The sequence below is a fragment of the Vicia villosa genome, linkage group LG7, assembly GCF_029867415.1.
Source record: "Vicia villosa cultivar HV-30 ecotype Madison, WI linkage group LG7, Vvil1.0, whole genome shotgun sequence".
NCBI lineage: Eukaryota > Viridiplantae > Streptophyta > Magnoliopsida > Fabales > Fabaceae > Vicia > Vicia villosa.
The window spans coordinates 98476310-98493824 of NC_081186.1; the positions used below are offsets into that span (position 1 = coordinate 98476310).

General features: G+C 33.3%; 1 protein-coding gene across 1 annotated transcript; it reads right to left on the reverse strand.

Annotated features, from left to right (window-relative positions):
• Positions 1 to 12219: 12219 nt before the first annotated feature.
• Positions 12220 to 15243, reverse strand: LOC131616082 (UPF0481 protein At3g47200-like). The gene is made up of 2 exons (XM_058887310.1): positions 15076 to 15243; positions 12220 to 13792 (listed from the first exon to the last, which is right to left on the reverse strand). The coding sequence occupies exon 2, from the start codon at positions 13779 to 13781 to the stop codon at positions 12273 to 12275; it is 1509 nt and encodes a 502-aa protein (XP_058743293.1). The 5' UTR covers positions 13782 to 13792; positions 15076 to 15243; the 3' UTR covers positions 12220 to 12272.
• Between the last annotated feature and the right edge of the window lie 2272 nt (positions 15244 to 17515).

Sequence of the window (17515 nt, forward strand, 5' to 3'; positions counted from 1 at the left end):
AACTTCTAGATTGACAATTTTGATTTTCAATGCAGTAAGATTGGATTAAGCAAAAACACAAACACTTGGTGATACGTTCAAATTGATAGTGATTCAAGTTGTGGTGAATTGTGATGTTTGTGCAGAACTTTAATTCACAATTTTAACACTCGAATCGTTGATCAATTTTGCACTTATAACCAATTATGAACAGAAAGTAAAAGAGAAAGTAAAAGCGACAAGAACACGATATTTGTTTAGGCAGTTCGTCGATCGTCCTCGCTACGACTACGTCTGCCCCCAATTCCAAATTGAAATTGGGTAATCTTTCATTAATGTTGAAAGTAGTATATACAAAGAAGATAACAAAGCGATAAACGATAAACCAATTTATGTCGATCCTTTGAATCTTCTTCCCCCTTAATCTTGAGCCAGATCAAGGTTATCCAAGAGCTTCACTTTGATTCCCTTCTGCAGTGTCTTGATTCCTTGAACTCCCCGTTCCTCAATCGTTACACTCAGCCGAATCCTCAATGAACGCCTCTTGATAAAAACCCCCAAGAACCACCCGTCGTGGAGGACAAAACCCGCAGATTTTATTCACCAACAAACCCCACAAACCTTCACCCACTAGGAATCTTCAATTCCGTTCCATGGACGTTATCGAACTCATCACTAACCCGCAACGCAAGAATGATTATGTGTAATTGTGTTGGAGATGATGAAGAATGAAGATGAGAAGCGTTTATGTATCTTTCAGTCGTTGGTGTTGCTTGAATAATTACCCTTGCACAATATATATGATTGCATAGCAGTTAGAACCAAGAAAAACTGATTTTTGAACTTTCTTGATCAGTTAGGTCGACCACTTGTAGTGCTTAGGTCGACCTAACAGAGCTTGCAGAATTTTTTTCCCAGTTAGGTCGACCTGTTGAAGGAGTAGGTCGACCAGAATCCTCTTCTGATGCATTCTGGGGACATTTTCACAGATTAGGTCGACCTAGTTGCCATGTAGGTCGACCTAGCAAACTGATGTGAAGATTTCTTCATTTTGAGTCGACCTAAATGGTCTGTGAGTCGACCTAGCAGAGGTATATGGATTTTCCTTCATTTTAGGTCGACCTAGGTTGACAGTAGGTCGACCTAACTGCTGATTTTCTGCATTTTTCATGTCCAGCTTGTGTTGAGTCGACTTATATGCATAGTGGGTCACCTTGTGCTTTCATGAGTGATCAAATTCCTCCTTGTTGTTTGAATGCTCATTTGAGTTTGCCATAAATCAAAAACATCTTTGAGTGTAATCTTGTATTCACAAACTCCCCCTTTTTGATGATGGCAAACCAATACTCAAAAGCTTTGGTAGTAAGTGACAAGGACTCAAAAGGCTCCCCCGTACATCCGGCATCTATCTCTCACCAAGGCAATCTCTCAACAAAGCTCCCCCGTACGCTCAGCATCTATCTCCCCCTTTGTCAACATCAAAAAGAGAAAACAGGAGAATAGAAGAGTAACAAGAGAACCATAGATAATAATGCTAGCATGTATAGTATAGTAGGTAAAAGGTAGTTAATGGTAGAATGAGACACATATGTGAGCAGGAGCAGTTTTTATGCATGAGGTCACTATAAGCATGTTAATTGATAGCATATTATAGTATCAATAATATTTTTGGAAGTGAACACCAATTGCGTTACCGCTTTTTCAATATGACGCCTGGCTTGATGATGAACTACCTTTATGCTAAAAAAATTGTTAGCAAGACAAATAGATATATACATAAAGTAAAGAAATAATATTAAGAGAAAACAAACGTAATTAGCCCAAATTAGAGATATCGAGTATCCCTAATTCCCTACGAATGTTGAAATATTGCTCCGTTGCTAGCGGTTTGGTGAAGATGTCAGCTAGTTGCTTCTTGCTTTCTACATGTTCAAAAGTAACTTCTCCTTTCTCTACATGATCTCGTAGAAAGTGATGCCTTATTTCAATATGTTTGGTACGTGAGTGTAAGACAGGATTTTTACTCAAGTTTATGGCGCTTGTGTTGTCGCACATGATAGGTATGTGATCAAGCTTAATGCCAAAGTCAAGAAGTTGTTGCTTGAGCCATAATATTTGTGCACAGCAGCTTCCAGCAGCTACATATTCTGCCTCAGCAGTGGATAATGCAACCGATACTTGTTTCTTACTATGCCAACTTATTAATGAGTTTGAGAATAGATGACACGTTCCACTGGTGCTTTTTCTATCGGATTTGCAGCCAGCAAAATCTGAATCGGAGAATCCTACCAAATGACACTCATTTCCTTTTGGATACCATAGACCATATGTAGTAGTTCCACGTAAATATCGCAGAATTCTTTTGACAGCTTTCAAGTGAGATTCTTTTGGACAAGATTGATATCTTGCACACATACACACACTAAACATAATGTCTGGTCTTGAGGCAGTAAGATACAATAGTGAGCCTATCATACCTCGGTATAATTTCACGTCAACCTCTTTACCTTTCTCATCTTTGTCTAGATTTGTATTGGTTGCCATAGGTGTGTCAATTTCCTTTGCTTCACTCATTCCAAATCTTTTGAGCAGCTCCGTACAATATTTAGTTTGATTCACAAACGTTCCATGACTGAGTTGCTTGATTTGTAGGCCAAGGAAGAAATTTAGCTCACCCATGAGACTCATCTCAAATTCACTCTGCATAAGCTTAGAAAAGTCTTTGACAAGTTTTGCATTAGTGGACCCAAATATAATATCATCTACATAAATTTGGACTAAGAGAATATCCTTATCTTTTCTTTTAATAAAGAGAGTAGTATCAACTTTACCTCTAGAGTACCCTTGACTAAGGAGAAATTTGCTCAAACGTTCGTACCAAGCCCGAGGGGCTTGTTTAAGGCCGTATAGAGCACGTTTCAGCTTATAAACATGAGTTGGATACATGTAATTCTCAAAGCCGGGTGGCTGAGCAACATAGACTTCTTCATTTATATAGCCATTTAGAAAGGCACTCTTAACATCCATTTGGAATAGTTTGAAGTCTTTAGAACACGCATAAGCAAGTAAGAGGCGAATAGCTTCGAGACGTGCTACAGGAGCGTATGTCTCTTCATAATCAATACCTTCCTCTTGATTGTAACCTTGAGCAACTAATCTAGCTTTGTTTCTAGTAATAACACCGTTTTCATCAAGTTTGTTACGAAAAACCCATCTAGTGCCTATTACTTGATGATCTCCCGGATGAGGGACTAAGTCCCAAACATCATTCCGTTTAAATTGGTTTAATTCTTCTTGCATGGCCATTAGCCAATGCTCATCAAGTAATGCGTCCTTAGCGTTTTTCGGCTCAACTTGTGAAACAAAAGCAAAATGATGGCAGAAGTTACTTATCTTTGAGCGTGTTGTAACGCCCCTTGAGATGTCTCCTATTATATTGTCAATTGGATGGTCTTTCACGTTTGTCCAGGCCTTGGGAAGTTCTTCATTGTTTGAGATGCTTTCTTTTTCATTTTCATTGTGAGACTCATCTTTCTCTCTCTCAGCATCTTTCTTTACAATACTCTCATCCTCATCTTCCTTATCCTTGACAATGTCTTCAGTGGATGGGCCTGCACCATTAAATGAAAGACCTTTCTTGACATATTTTGCATAAGATTCATCAAAAGAAACGTGTACTGACTCTTCTACTATAAGTAATCTCTTATTATATATTCGATATGCTTTGCTAGATTGTGAGTAACCAAGGAATATGCCCTCATCAGCTTTAGCATCGAATTTGCCAAGATAATCCTTACCATTGTTCAAAACAAAACACTTGCAACCGAATACATGGAGATGAGATACATTTGGTTTTCTACCCTTTAGTAATTCATAGGGAGTTTTGTTCAGTATAGGACGTATTGTTATCCTATTCAAAACATAACATGCTGTACTAATTGCGTCAGCCCAGAAATACTTTGGTAGATTACCCTCATTCAGCATTGTTCTTGCCAGCTCCTCTAGAACACGATTTTTACGTTCAACTACTCCGTTTTGTTGAGGTGTTCTAGGAGCTGAAAAGTTATGCTCAATTCCATGTTTATCACAGTATTTTTCAAAAGAAATGTTTTCAAATTCTCCACCGTGATCACTTCGAATTGCAACTATTTTGTTGTTCATTTTGTTTTGACATAATCTTGCAAATTGTGTAAAGGCTGGAAAAGTTTGATCCTTACTAGGTAAAAAGATTGTCCAACAAAATCTCGAGTAATCATCGACAATGACAAAACCATAGGTATTTCCACCTATGCTTTTAGTCCTTGAAGGGCCAAAGAGATCCATGTGAAGTAGCTCAAGAGGGCGTGATGTTGAAACCACGTTCTTTGATTTAAAAGAGATTTTTGTTTGCTTTCCCTTTTGACAAGCATCACATAGATGATCTTTTGAAAACTTCATTTTGGGTAAGCCGATTACTAAATCTTTTGAGACAACTTTATTTAGTAAGTCAAAATTTATGTGGGCGAGACGTCTATGCCAAAGCCATGAGTCATCGCCTAGAGCAACTAGACATTTGGTACTAGACTTAGATACCTCATCCAAGTTTAGCATGTAAATGTTGTTTACTCTTAAGCCCTTAAACATAATGTCTCTTTTCTTAGTATGTTCAATTGTGCATCCAGAATTTGTAAACATTACTTTAAAATCTTTGTCGCACAATTGACTTATACTTAAAAGATTATGTTTAAGACCTTCTACTAGCAGCACATCAGTTATAGTAGTGGTAGAAGGGTTACCTACACTTCCTTTACCAAGTATGGCTCCCCGATTGTTATCTCCATAGGTGACATACCCCTTTTTCTTTGCTTGAAACTCAACGAAAAGAGATAGGTCTCCAGTCATGTGTCTTGAACATCCGCTATCAAGGAACCACAACCTTTCGGCAATGTCAAGACACTTTTCCTGCAAGATTAATTTAAAGAGGGAGGTCCCCAATTTTCATTGGGTCCTTGGTAGTGAGTACACAATTTGTTGCACTTAGGCAACCATTGAAATACTCCTTTAGGAACTAAAATTCTCCTAAATTTGCATTTTTCAATGGTATGTCCCTTTTTGCAACAATAATGACAGGTAATATGATGAGAATATGGAGTTTTGCTAGTTGATACTTTTGGTACAAAAGTGTATTTACTATATAAAGGAGTATACGATCTTTTGAACTTGTTTGGATCAACTGCAAAAGTCACTTTTGGTTGTAGAGCCTTGTCTAACTTGGCTTTTAGATCTCTTACTTCTTTTTGCCAAATGTGACATGTCTCACAACCAAACCATGATGTAGGATCTAATTCAACTTTGTCCTTTTGAATGTCTAGCATAGATTGTTTTAAAGCTTCCATATCCCTTTCGGTTTTCTCAACTTTTGATTCAAGGTATGAAAATATTTTCTTATTTGAGGCCAAAAGTTTGAAAGCTTTAATTGCATCTCTATGTAATTCTTCAAAAGCAAGTTTTAGTTGAGAATGAGATACCTTATCTACGAGTTCAGGTTTAAGATGACTTACAGCTTTCTTTTTCTTGTTTTGATGAGCCATGAGACATAGGTTTGCTGATTCTTCTTCATCGCTTGACGAGCTTTCACTAGATGAATCACTTTCCCATGCTATGTAAGCTCTTTTAGATTTGTTATGACCTTTGCTTTGGTTCTTCTCCTTTTCTTTCTTAAGGTATGGACAATCCGGTTTGTAGTGACCGGCTTTCCCACAATTGAAGCAAAGACCTTTGATCTTTCCTTTGTTGTCGTCATCTTGTTTGAACATGTTTGATTGCTTTCTATAGTTGATCAATCCTTTGTCGGAATGTTTTGCTCCATTTTTCTTTAGATATTTGTTGTATCTTCGCACAAACAGTCCCATTTCCTCATCATCGGAGTCTTCGTCATCACTTGTGTCACTATCCTTTGGCTCTCGTTTTGAGGTCTTGGAGCTCGAAGCTTTTAGAGCTATTGACTTCTTCTCTACCTCTTTCTCCATGTTCTTTTCTTTCTTTGTCCTCTTCTCATGCATGTCAAGGCATTTAAGATGCTGTTCATGTTCCTCTAGTTTACCAAAGAGAGTGGTAATGTCTAAAGTGTTGAGATCATTTGCTTCCTTAATTGCTGTAACTTTGGGCTGCCATTCCCTGTTTAAACACCTTAAGATTTTGTTAGTAGCAACTGCATTGGAAACAGGTCTATCAAGAGAATTTAATCGATTTTTCAGGTGAACGAATCTTTTCTGCATGCTTTCGATGGTTTCACCATCTTCCATGTGGAAAAGTTCGAACTCTTGAGTTAACGTATTGATCCTAGCTAGTTTGACATCATCCGTTCCCTCGTGGGCAACTTGCAATGTGTCCCACATAGCTTTAGCTGATCTACAATGGGAAACGCGATAGTATTCATCAACTCCTAGAGCTGAGATTAGAATGTTTCTCGCTTTCCAATCGTATGCATATTTCTTTTCATCTTCAGCATTCCAAGTATCTTCTGGTTTTGGAACAACTGCACCAGCTGCATTTGTCATAGTGATCTGAAATGGACCATTGACAATAGCTGTCCAGATGTTCCTATCAATTGCATTGATATGGACACACATACAATCCTTCCAATAGCCGTAGTTTTCTCCGTTGAAAACTGGAGCTCTATTATGAGCCCCTTTAGGTCCAGAAGCCATCTTTCCAATAAGTGTTTCACGAAGCACGGAATAAACCAGAGCTCTTGATGCCACTTGTTAGACGCTGGCCAAAAGATCTAGAAGGGGGGGGGGTGAATAGATCTCACTAAGTTTTTAAGGATTTTTCTACTGACTCGAGCGAAAGCGGTTCTGAATCGACTTGCGTCTATTCTGGACCGCTATTGCAAAGGTCGTATGTGTTTCAAAACCAAAGGGTAAGTGGAATTGATGGTGAAGTAATATGATAGCTAAACAGTACGTTTTACAACTGAAAACCAATTAACTTCTAGATTGACAATTTTGATTTTCAATGCAGTAAGATTGGATTAAGCAAAAACACAAACACTTGGTGATACGTTCAAATTGATAGTGATTCAAGTTGTGGTGAATTGTGATGTTTGTGCAGAACTTTAATTCACAATTTTAACACTCGAATCGTTGATCAATTTTGCACTTATAACCAATTATGAACAGAAAGTAAAAGAGAAAGTAAAAGCGACAAGAACACGATATTTGTTTAGGCAGTTCGTCGATCGTCCTCGCTACGACTACGTCTGCCCCCAATTCCAAATTGAAATTGGGTAATCTTTCATTAATGTTGAAAGTAGTATATACAAAGAAGATAACAAAGCGATAAACGATAAACCAATTTATGTCGATCCTTTGAATCTTCTTCCCCCTTAATCTTGAGCCAGATCAAGGTTATCCAAGAGCTTCACTTTGATTCCCTTCTGCAGTGTCTTGATTCCTTGAACTCCCCGTTCCTCAATCGTTACACTCAGCCGAATCCTCAATGAACGCCTCTTGATAAAAACCCCCAAGAACCACCCGTCGTGGAGGACAAAACCCGCAGATTTTATTCACCAACAAACCCCACAAACCTTCACCCACTAGGAATCTTCAATTCCGTTCCATGGACGTTATCGAACTCATCACTAACCCGCAACGCAAGAATGATTATGTGTAATTGTGTTGGAGATGATGAAGAACGAAGATGAGAAGCGTTTATGTATCTTTCAGTCGTTGGTGTTGCTTGAATAATTACCCTTGCACAATATATATGATTGCATAGCAGTTAGAACCAAGAAAAACTGATTTTTGAACTTTCTTGATCAGTTAGGTCGACCACTTGTAGTGCTTAGGTCGACCTAACAGAGCTTGCAGAATTTTTCTCCCAGTTAGGTCGACCTGTTGAAGGAGTAGGTCGACCAGAATCCTCTTCTGATGCATTCTGGGGACATTTTCACAGATTAGGTCGACCTAGTTGCCATGTAGGTCGACCTAGCAGACTGATGTGAAGATTTCTTCATTTTGAGTCGACCTAAATGGTCTGTGAGTCGACCTAGCAGAGGTATATGGATTTTCCTTCATTTTAGGTCGACCTAGGTTGACAGTAGGTCGACCTAACTGCTGATTTTCTGCATTTTTCATGTCCAGCTTGTGTTGAGTCGACTTATATGCATAGTGGGTCACCTTGTGCTTTCATGAGTGATCAAATTCCTCCTTGTTGTTTGAATGCTCATTTGAGTTTGCCATAAATCAAAAACATCTTTGAGTGTAATCTTGTATTCACAGTAAAAACTTTAAGGATCAACAACAAATATATGATAATAAATAGAACAAATAAAGACACAAGAAAACATTGATATTTTAATGTGCAAAATCTTTCAATATGAGAGTAAAAATCACGAGTCGACCAGACCAAAGAAATAGCTCAAGTATAATCAAATAAGGGTACAAGAGTCTTAAAGTGTTTCACAAACTAATGCTAACAAATGAAAATCACAAAGCATACTAGATTATAAATAAGAATCAAGAAGCTGAAAAATTACTCAAATCTGCAACTTCAGCGTGAAGTAGATATCTATCCAGACGGTCAAAAGGTTGATACATGTGTTGCAAACATTCCCTCCAAATTTGAGCTCGATCCGACGATTAAGAATGCAAAATCGTCGATTTAGTGAGAATTATGTTGAAGAGAACCGGAATAGGGTTCTGTCGAACTTTTCTCTCTTTTGAAGTATTCTTTTCTCTCTATCTCTCACAATCCTAATTGATCCTCTCCACTTAAATAAGTGAGACATGCAAATGGGCTAATCATATTTGGGTCTTTCTCCATATAGGAAGGGACCCCAAACCCAACAAATATCTCTTTCACAACTATGTGGAGGAAATCGTCAAAACAACGATATCACAACAAGCTTCAAATTTCCCTCTTAGTAACACTTTAGTAATCATATCAGAATCATTATCATTTGTATGGACTTTAGCTAACTCCAATAACTTAACATCCAAAATATCACGTATCCAATGATATATCACAACACCAATAATATCTCACAACAATGTGTTTAGACCTTTATGAAAAGTCGGATTCTTACCAAGTTGAATAGCTTTTTGAATATCAAGAAATAAAATATATTTGTCTTGAACAAAACAAAGATCCTACAAAAAATTCTTCATAGTAACTCTTTGTTTGCTTTGGTAATGACAATAAACTCAGCCTCTGTAGTAGACAATGCTACACACTTTTGCAATCTAGACTGCCAAGCCACAACTACCCCTACAAACTTCATCATGTAGCCCAAAGTGAAGTTTATGGAATCAATGTCTCCAACCATATCAGAGTCAGAGTAACCATCTAGAGTATATTTATCTCCTCCAAAGCAAAGTCTCATATAAGTAGTATCGCGAATATACCTTAAAATCTATTTTATAAAATTTCAATGCACTCTAACTGGATTTGAGAAAAAATCTACTGACTATACCAATAACTTGTACTATATCTAGTCTTGTACACATCATTGCATATATATCATAATACCCACAACAAACACATAAGAAACACGTTTCATATCAAACGTTTCATCTTTACTTGATGGACTTTGATTAGAACTCAACTTGAAATAAGATGAGTGCTTACCGCATTAAAACTTTCCATTTTGAATCTTTGTATCACTCTTTCAATCTAATATTCTTGTGAATTCCAAAGTTTCTTCTCCTTTTTGTCGCGCATGATTCTAATGCTTAGAACTTGTTTACTCACTCCTGTGTCTTTCAAGGAAAATGACTCGTTCAACTGTTTCTTTAACCTGTCAATTTTGAAATAATTTTCTCTACAACAAACATATCATCAACATATAACATCGGGATAATGAAGTCATCGTTAGAAAATTTTCTAACAAAGATGCAATGATCTAAAGTAGTTTTATGGTATCCTTAATCACACATAACTGACTCAAACTTCTTGTACCACTTCCTTGGAGCTTGCTTCAACCCATATAAACTTTTTCTCAATCTACACAAATGATCTTTTTTGCATTTAACTTGAAAACTGGATTGTTTCATGCAGATCTCTTCCTCCTCATAACCATGAAAAAAAGTCGTTTTTATATCCATTTGCTTAACCTCTAAATCAAGAGTAGCAGTCAAACTCAACACAATTGTGATTAATGACATCTTTACAATCGGTGAAAAAATCTCATTAAAATTAACACTCTTTTTTTGGCGGAAACCTTTCACCACTAATCTGACTTTATACCTTGGATACTAAGAATTGCTCTCATGTTTAACTTTATAAATCTACCTGTTTTCTAAAGCCCTTTTTCCTTTAGACAATTTCACCAAATCATAAGCGTGATTATCATGCAATGATTTCATCTAATTATGCATTACATCCCACCACTCATATCCTCTGACTCTAAATTATTTACATTTCCATGAAAATAGAGGTAACCACTCATATCCTCTTATTCTAAATTATTTTAATTTTCTTTAAAAAAATAATAAATTAAATATATTTTATAAATATTTCAAAAAACTTCAATTTATCAAATACATAGACAAAAATAAAATAGTTGGCATTAATGTTTCAAAGAACAATATTCTCATGATTACAAATGTAATCCTTTAAACAAACACATCCAATAAAAAATAAGAGGAATAGAGAAATGGATATAGGAAAAGGAAAAAAATGGGTTTGAAGAGGTATACAATAAAATTATATGTCTTTCAATTTTTAATTAAATTAAAAAAGATTGTCAATTATGAAAATGAAATTAATATATATTTAATTTAAATAATTACAAAACATCTAGTTATTAATTTACAATGTAAAAATAATTAATTTAAATAAAAAATTGAAATAAATTTGATCTGACTCTGTTGTACATTTGTCAGGTTAGTAATGAGGATGTCATATGTAAAAATTGGATGGAGACCAACTAAATTTCAAATAATATAAAATTTGGGATAAAAAAATGATTTTTAAAATTGGAACTAAAAGTTTAAAATGGGGAACCAAAAATGAATTTTAAGTGTATAAAAAAACACAAAACTAACACAATTATTTCATGTCAAATCATCTTTTCTTTTGGAATGAAATTATGTCCCAATTAGTAACCATGTGGTCTTTTTCCAACTAAAAGTTTGCCACTTACTATTTTTTTCTACACCTTTTTCTAAAGCAAAAGAAATTTTTCTATGATACTTACTTGTTTTGTTGCTTTTGTATTAGAAATTGTTTCGTGCGTTTAACAAAAACTTTAAAGGCAAAGTCATGCAACTTTCTTTACTTTATTTTAATATGATAATATGAAAATAAGTACATTATACTTTCTTTACTTTATTATCTTCTTACAATTAATTTAAGAGATGTTGTCGTCTTTCTTTTCATGCCCTTTTAATCCTCAACAAGATTTTTTATCTCTAGATCTAATTTTTTTATTTTTTTATTTTTCTAATATTGTGTTATCTTGTCCCTCATATTATTAGTAATAACATTAAAGATAGTGTTTCAATAACTCAAACTTTTGATCCAATCTCGTAATCTTATGTCATCCAAAATATTCTTCTTCTATTTTTGTCAAGATTAATTCCAAACTCCTTTTTCGATTTAAATTTGTTAGTGTATCAAAATTTAAATCTTCAGTTGTTTAGTTTTTTCCACCTATTAATTCATCCACTTAGTTTCTTGTAAGTATATAAAATTGACCCTCCTTTTAACCACAATGTTCATTATTTTCTTAGATTTTCTTATAAGAGTGTTTATATTCCATATTTCAAAAACAAACCCTTCTCCCACAAACTAACTTCTTTGCTCACACTTTCTCATAAAAATGAGAGAACTCTTGCTATTTTTTCAGTAATCTAAGTGTAGGTGTATTTCCCTTCCACAATTGATACTATACTCGAGCTATTCAACACATTCCTTACACACAACAATCCAACATTCACATTATCACGTATTTAATCTTTATAATAGAAATTTGACAAAATTTTACATTAGTTCTCAATTACCTAACACAAATCTTTTCTTTTTACTCCGACTTAAAATTGACATATGCATGATTAAACTCACACGAACAATTAACTATAATAAACTAACAAACTAGAAACTAATAACATCATCACTAACATAATAGAAAACAATAACATCATATCATTACACAATTTATAGTCCAATACATATTTTATGAAATTACATTACACAATCACACACACTAATATTTATTCATTAATTTGTACAGGCATGCATTAACCAAGCTACACATAATACAAACATATATATATAGAATCATAAGTCTTACATTTTTCAAGTTTCTATTAGAAGAGAACTTTGGCAAGACGAACAAAGTTGAATGCAGTATAAACAAGAAAAGCAATCCCAACCAAAGTAGAACTTGCTCTCCAAGCATCTCTAAAGTAAACCAACCACAATGCAGCCATGGTACGGTTCCACATATTCTGATAATGCTTATTAAGCTCATTTATAATCTCATGATAACAATTCGAATTCACCACAACATGTTTACAAAGACCATTCACAAGCATTGCCACTTCCTTATCACTTCCCATTTCATGCACAATCACTTCCTTCTCAACCAGAAAATCAACATCAACTTGCGTGTGTATCAGAGAATCCACAAGTGAAACATAGTTACATATATAAGGCTGTTCTTGATACTGACATTGCTCCAAAGCAATGAGGTTCCTCAAAAGACATTCTGTTGTATGATCAACCTTCAACTGCGGAATCCGAAGACGCGCTTTGAAATGATTCAAACATGAAAAAGAAGGTAAGCAACCTAAGCAAAGAAAATTACTCAGAAATGGCTTCTTTTCAAAGGTGATGTCAAGTAATCTTCTCCCAACAACTTTCTCAAAACTCACACCGGATTCTGTTAACTTTGTTGCTGTTCTTGGAAAACTATGAGAGCTACCACTTTCTCCTAGATGAGCAGGAAGGTAGAAAAACCTTATCAAATCAGTAAAATGCTTAGGGTTGTTATTATTATTTCTCACAGATTTATCAGAATGTTTTTTCTTACCAACATCACCAAGTACACCACTTACAAACAAATATTGCTTGCTTTGATTCTTCTCCAAAACAAACTTAGTTTCAAGTGAAGAAGATCTCTGAATATCATAGAATGAAAAGTACTCAAGTGCAAGATCAAGAAAATTTTCATGTTTAGGTTTTTTATCATCTTCAGAAACAATAACAGTTTCATAAAGCTTCACCAACACAAAAAAAGGTATCTGATTTTCCAACAAAATCAAGTCCCTTGTAATGGTTCTGCTCAACCAAGCCTGTGTTAGAATAAAATCATCGGTATGTTTCCTTCTAAATGACTTAGATGGCACGTAATCATGTTCATGTTTTGAAGTATCTGATTTCCATGAACTGTTCCTCAACAAAAGTTCCATGATGAACACAGCATCCAGCAAAATATTTTCCACAAACTCCTCTTTGTTGATACTAAATTTCTCCGCGTAACACTTTCGTATTACTTGTTCTTTGCTTTCAAGATAGAGTTTGTAGTTCTTCATGGATTGTTGGTTGGTTGAAGATAGACGTTCCCAGAAGAAATGGTAGTATCTTATTTTGTGTAGTTGCATTGGTTGAAGTTCTTGTTTTCCAAGGTGAATGGGACCGATTGAGATAAGTTGAGGAGTGTAAGCTTGTGGTTTAACTTTTCTGAGATTGTGAGGAACATTGTAGATGGTACACTCAGCTAAGCTTAACTCTTCTAGGTCTTTAACGTGGATGATGTTTTTCACCAACTCATGTTCAGGTTCTGATAAAGCAGCACAAGGAGAAACATAGGCCATGTTGTTTTAACCTGTAAATTGTGAATGATATTTTGAGCAAATAAGATTAATTTTGTAAAGTATTGTATTTAATGTATGAGAATGCCACAATACTGTTTTCTGTTTGTTTTCAAAATTGTATTGTGAGATGCAAGTTTTGTAAAAGTCTAATGTGTTATTTTTCATAAAGTTATTTTTAAATTTTAATTTTTTCTTTAGGAACGAGGTTTTGGAATGTTACTAACATGATTTGGAATATCAAGATTCTGATATGCAGATGGTCTTTTTTTTGGAGATATTGTACATTCCAATTATAGTTTTTACGAGTTTAGCAAAGACCCGGTGTCTTTTATGTCGTAAGTTTAATTGGTTTGTAATATCTTTCTTTGGAGGTTTTATTCCGTTTCATGTGTATGAAGGTTGGAGAACCCTTAATTCTCCTGTATATAAAATTATTGCTTACACATTTTTTTTTAAAATTTTTTTTAATACTCTTTTAGATATGAAAATAGGTCAGACCAACTAGACCTCGTACCATAAAAAAATATCTTTTAAATCTATTAAATTGACCTATTTAAATAAATAATTTTTTTTTATTATTAGTATTATTATATTATATATTATATTTTGAATTAAAATATAAAAATAACACTTATTTACATGAAGATCTTATAAAAATAGACTGAACAATATGAATAACTCAACACGTTCATGATGTTATGAGTTGTTTTCATAACTTTTTCTATACACAAATTTCAAGTATAGTTATCTTTTAGTTTTTTAATTTATATAAAACATTAATTGAATTGTATATTTACAGATCAAATTTTAAAAAAAGTTAGATTCAGATTGAAAAAATAAAATTATGACAGACTACATATACCATTGTTAAACTTTGATATTTTTAACATGTCAAGTTTAGACTTGCAATATCTATTCCCACCTAGCGATTAAAGTTACACTTATTTTCAATTTTAGTCTTTTTCAAAGTGAAGCTTTCTAGGTATCTGTAGTTTTATTTGCAGATTTTTCATTTTTATTTGTAAAAGAAATCACAGCATAAAGCTTTGAACAATTTTCTTTATGAGAAAAAGAAATTACATGCAAAATCTACAAATAAAATTGTAGATAAAATCAACATATGTAAGAGGCTTTTGGATAGCTTTCTTGTAGAGCAAAAGAAATTGCATATAAAATTGCTAGGAAGATAATTTAAACAAAAAAATTGCTAGGAAATTAGTATAAACTATAATTAAAAATCAAAATAAATAATAATTGAAAAACAAGATTTAAGAAAGGAACAAAAGTTCAGAACCTGTTGGTTGGTGGATAGAAATGAGAGTAAGCTTCTACTGAAAAATAGTTGTCACCAGCAGCAGCAGCAGGTGTATATGTTTATGTTTACTATGATTTCCTTTGGTGTGTTCATTACATGTAGATATGCAATGTGATTTTATACTGCTAAAAGACTCAATGAATGTTCACTGATGTGAACTCTTCATGCCACTGCCACTTTAATCATCAAGTGCTGCTTTTTAAACCAAATATACTTTGAAAATTATTAAATTTGTGGGGTACTAAAACAATAATCTAAAATAGAGAATTGTGAATAGTATTTTACTAAAGTAACTTTTTTTTTAATGATAATTTGGGAGGTCATTTTGGTCCTTAGGTCTATATTGATTTTTTAAATCTTATTAGTTTCTTTTTGTTTAATTAGTGAACAAAAAAAATTCAAAAATCAATTGTTAAATTCGTCACTAATAAGACGAAAAAGGACTTGTATGATACATTTTGATAAGTTAAAAGACTAATATAAACAGTTTTTAAGTTATGACCGATATTAACATACAGGACCAAAAATGATATTAAACATTTAAAAGATAAATACATTAAATGTCTAAGATGAAAATAATATGTACTAAAAAGTGTCTACCCCCTCCTACTGTCATAGCATTTAATTTTTGTAACTACATATTCAATGCATTTCTGTGTAACTAAAGTACTAGGTTGTTAGTATAGTACACACGATATAAACATTTAAATTGATTGTGGGTAGAATGGTAGATATAAACATTTAAACTGATTCCTCCAAGCCAACCTAACAAAAGCAAAGCCTCTAGCAACATACAAAGGCAGGGCCACACCAAAAAACTACACTTGAAAATTATCATTTATCATTTACCAGAAATTATGTAAAGGCAATCTCTCAACTAAAGAAAAATAAAGTATTATAAATTTACATTTTAAAAATATTTACATTTTTTCCATGCATACAGACATTTTCTTTCAATATGCCAACAAAGTAATAAAGTTAGCCATGCCCGACAAGATAAAAGTTTTAATATGAATATGACCAATGCAACTGTTAGAGTCAATAATTAATTGCTTTTTCTCATGAAAATATATAAATAATTGCTTTTGTATATATGGTGACGTTGGTGCTGAGATCATAACTTATAAGAATGCGACTAATTATATAAACTGATTTTTTTTTAATGGGCACATAAAAATCAAGATCATCAAATCTAAATTAAACTATTTAAGATTTTTGAAGTATGACTACGTCCACTTGTTGACATCAGCAAGTCTCATAATTTTAAATTTTTGCTCTTTTCTGAAGGTGGACCTTCATTGATGAAAAAGTAACATACAAATTCAGTTTCCACTAATTGAATAATTATCTAGGTACCCCATCATGTTTTGTTGTTATTCATTTTCTGCAATCTCACTAACTACAATTATTTGCAGATATTTTATGTGCACTCACCTTTCTTTCTTTTTTATTTTCGTCTATTTTTTTCTTACGTTCCATTACAATTTACTTTTGTGCTACTATTATCCTTTGTGTGTGTATTTCTTTTATTGAAGTGAAATTTCAACTCTTGGTCTTTTTTTTTGTTCTTACGTTCCATCAATCATTCAATAATTCAATTTACAATTAACTTTTGTGTTTGTATTATTCTATGCATGTGTGTTTTGTTTTTATTGAATTAAAGTTTCAATTCTTTCTTTCTTCCTTTTTATTTAAAAGAGCAGCTGAAATTTAAAAGCCCCAAAACAAGAACCAAGATAAAAAATCTAATATGACCGGTAGGGGAGGAAATAGGTTATGCTGAGTTAGGATTTGTCAAGTCTGAGTCTAATTTATGAAAATAATTTAAAGTTTAAATTTGAACAGTAACCTATCATAGATTATTTTTAGGCCCGAGTCTGACATTTTTATAAAGTCTGATTAGCCTATATATTACCTACTTTAAAGCCTATTTCATTTAAACATTGCTAAATAACCAATTCAATTAATATTAAAATATACTAAAAAAATTATTAAAAAAAACAATGATTGTTTTTATTGACTTATTTGAATTTACATAGTAACATAAGTTTTGTGATACTATTTGTATGAAAACAACTTATGACATTGTTCATAAATTTTTTTAGCTTATTTTCATAAGTTGTCTAAGATAACTAAGGTTTATTTTTGTATTCTATTTAAAAGTATAAAATATAATAAAATATTTACATTTATTTAAATAGGCTGACCTGATAAGTTTTAAAGACTTTTTTTATGGCTCATGGCCTATTAGAGATAATTGTAATGAGTTAGTTAGAGTGATAACTAGGGTAGTTACACCTGTATGAAGTTAGTTAGTGTAACTAACAACCATGATAGCTTCACTGTATAAGTGAATGCATTGATGTAAGAAAATTACGATGGTAAATATAATTCCCATACATGCTAGAATATGTTGAAT

Bases quoted from the DNA above. Each gene is read 5' to 3' on its own strand.
- LOC131616082 (XM_058887310.1), bottom strand. From the start codon at position 13,781: ATGGCCTATGTTTCTCCTTGTGCTGCTTTATCAGAACCTGAACATGAG.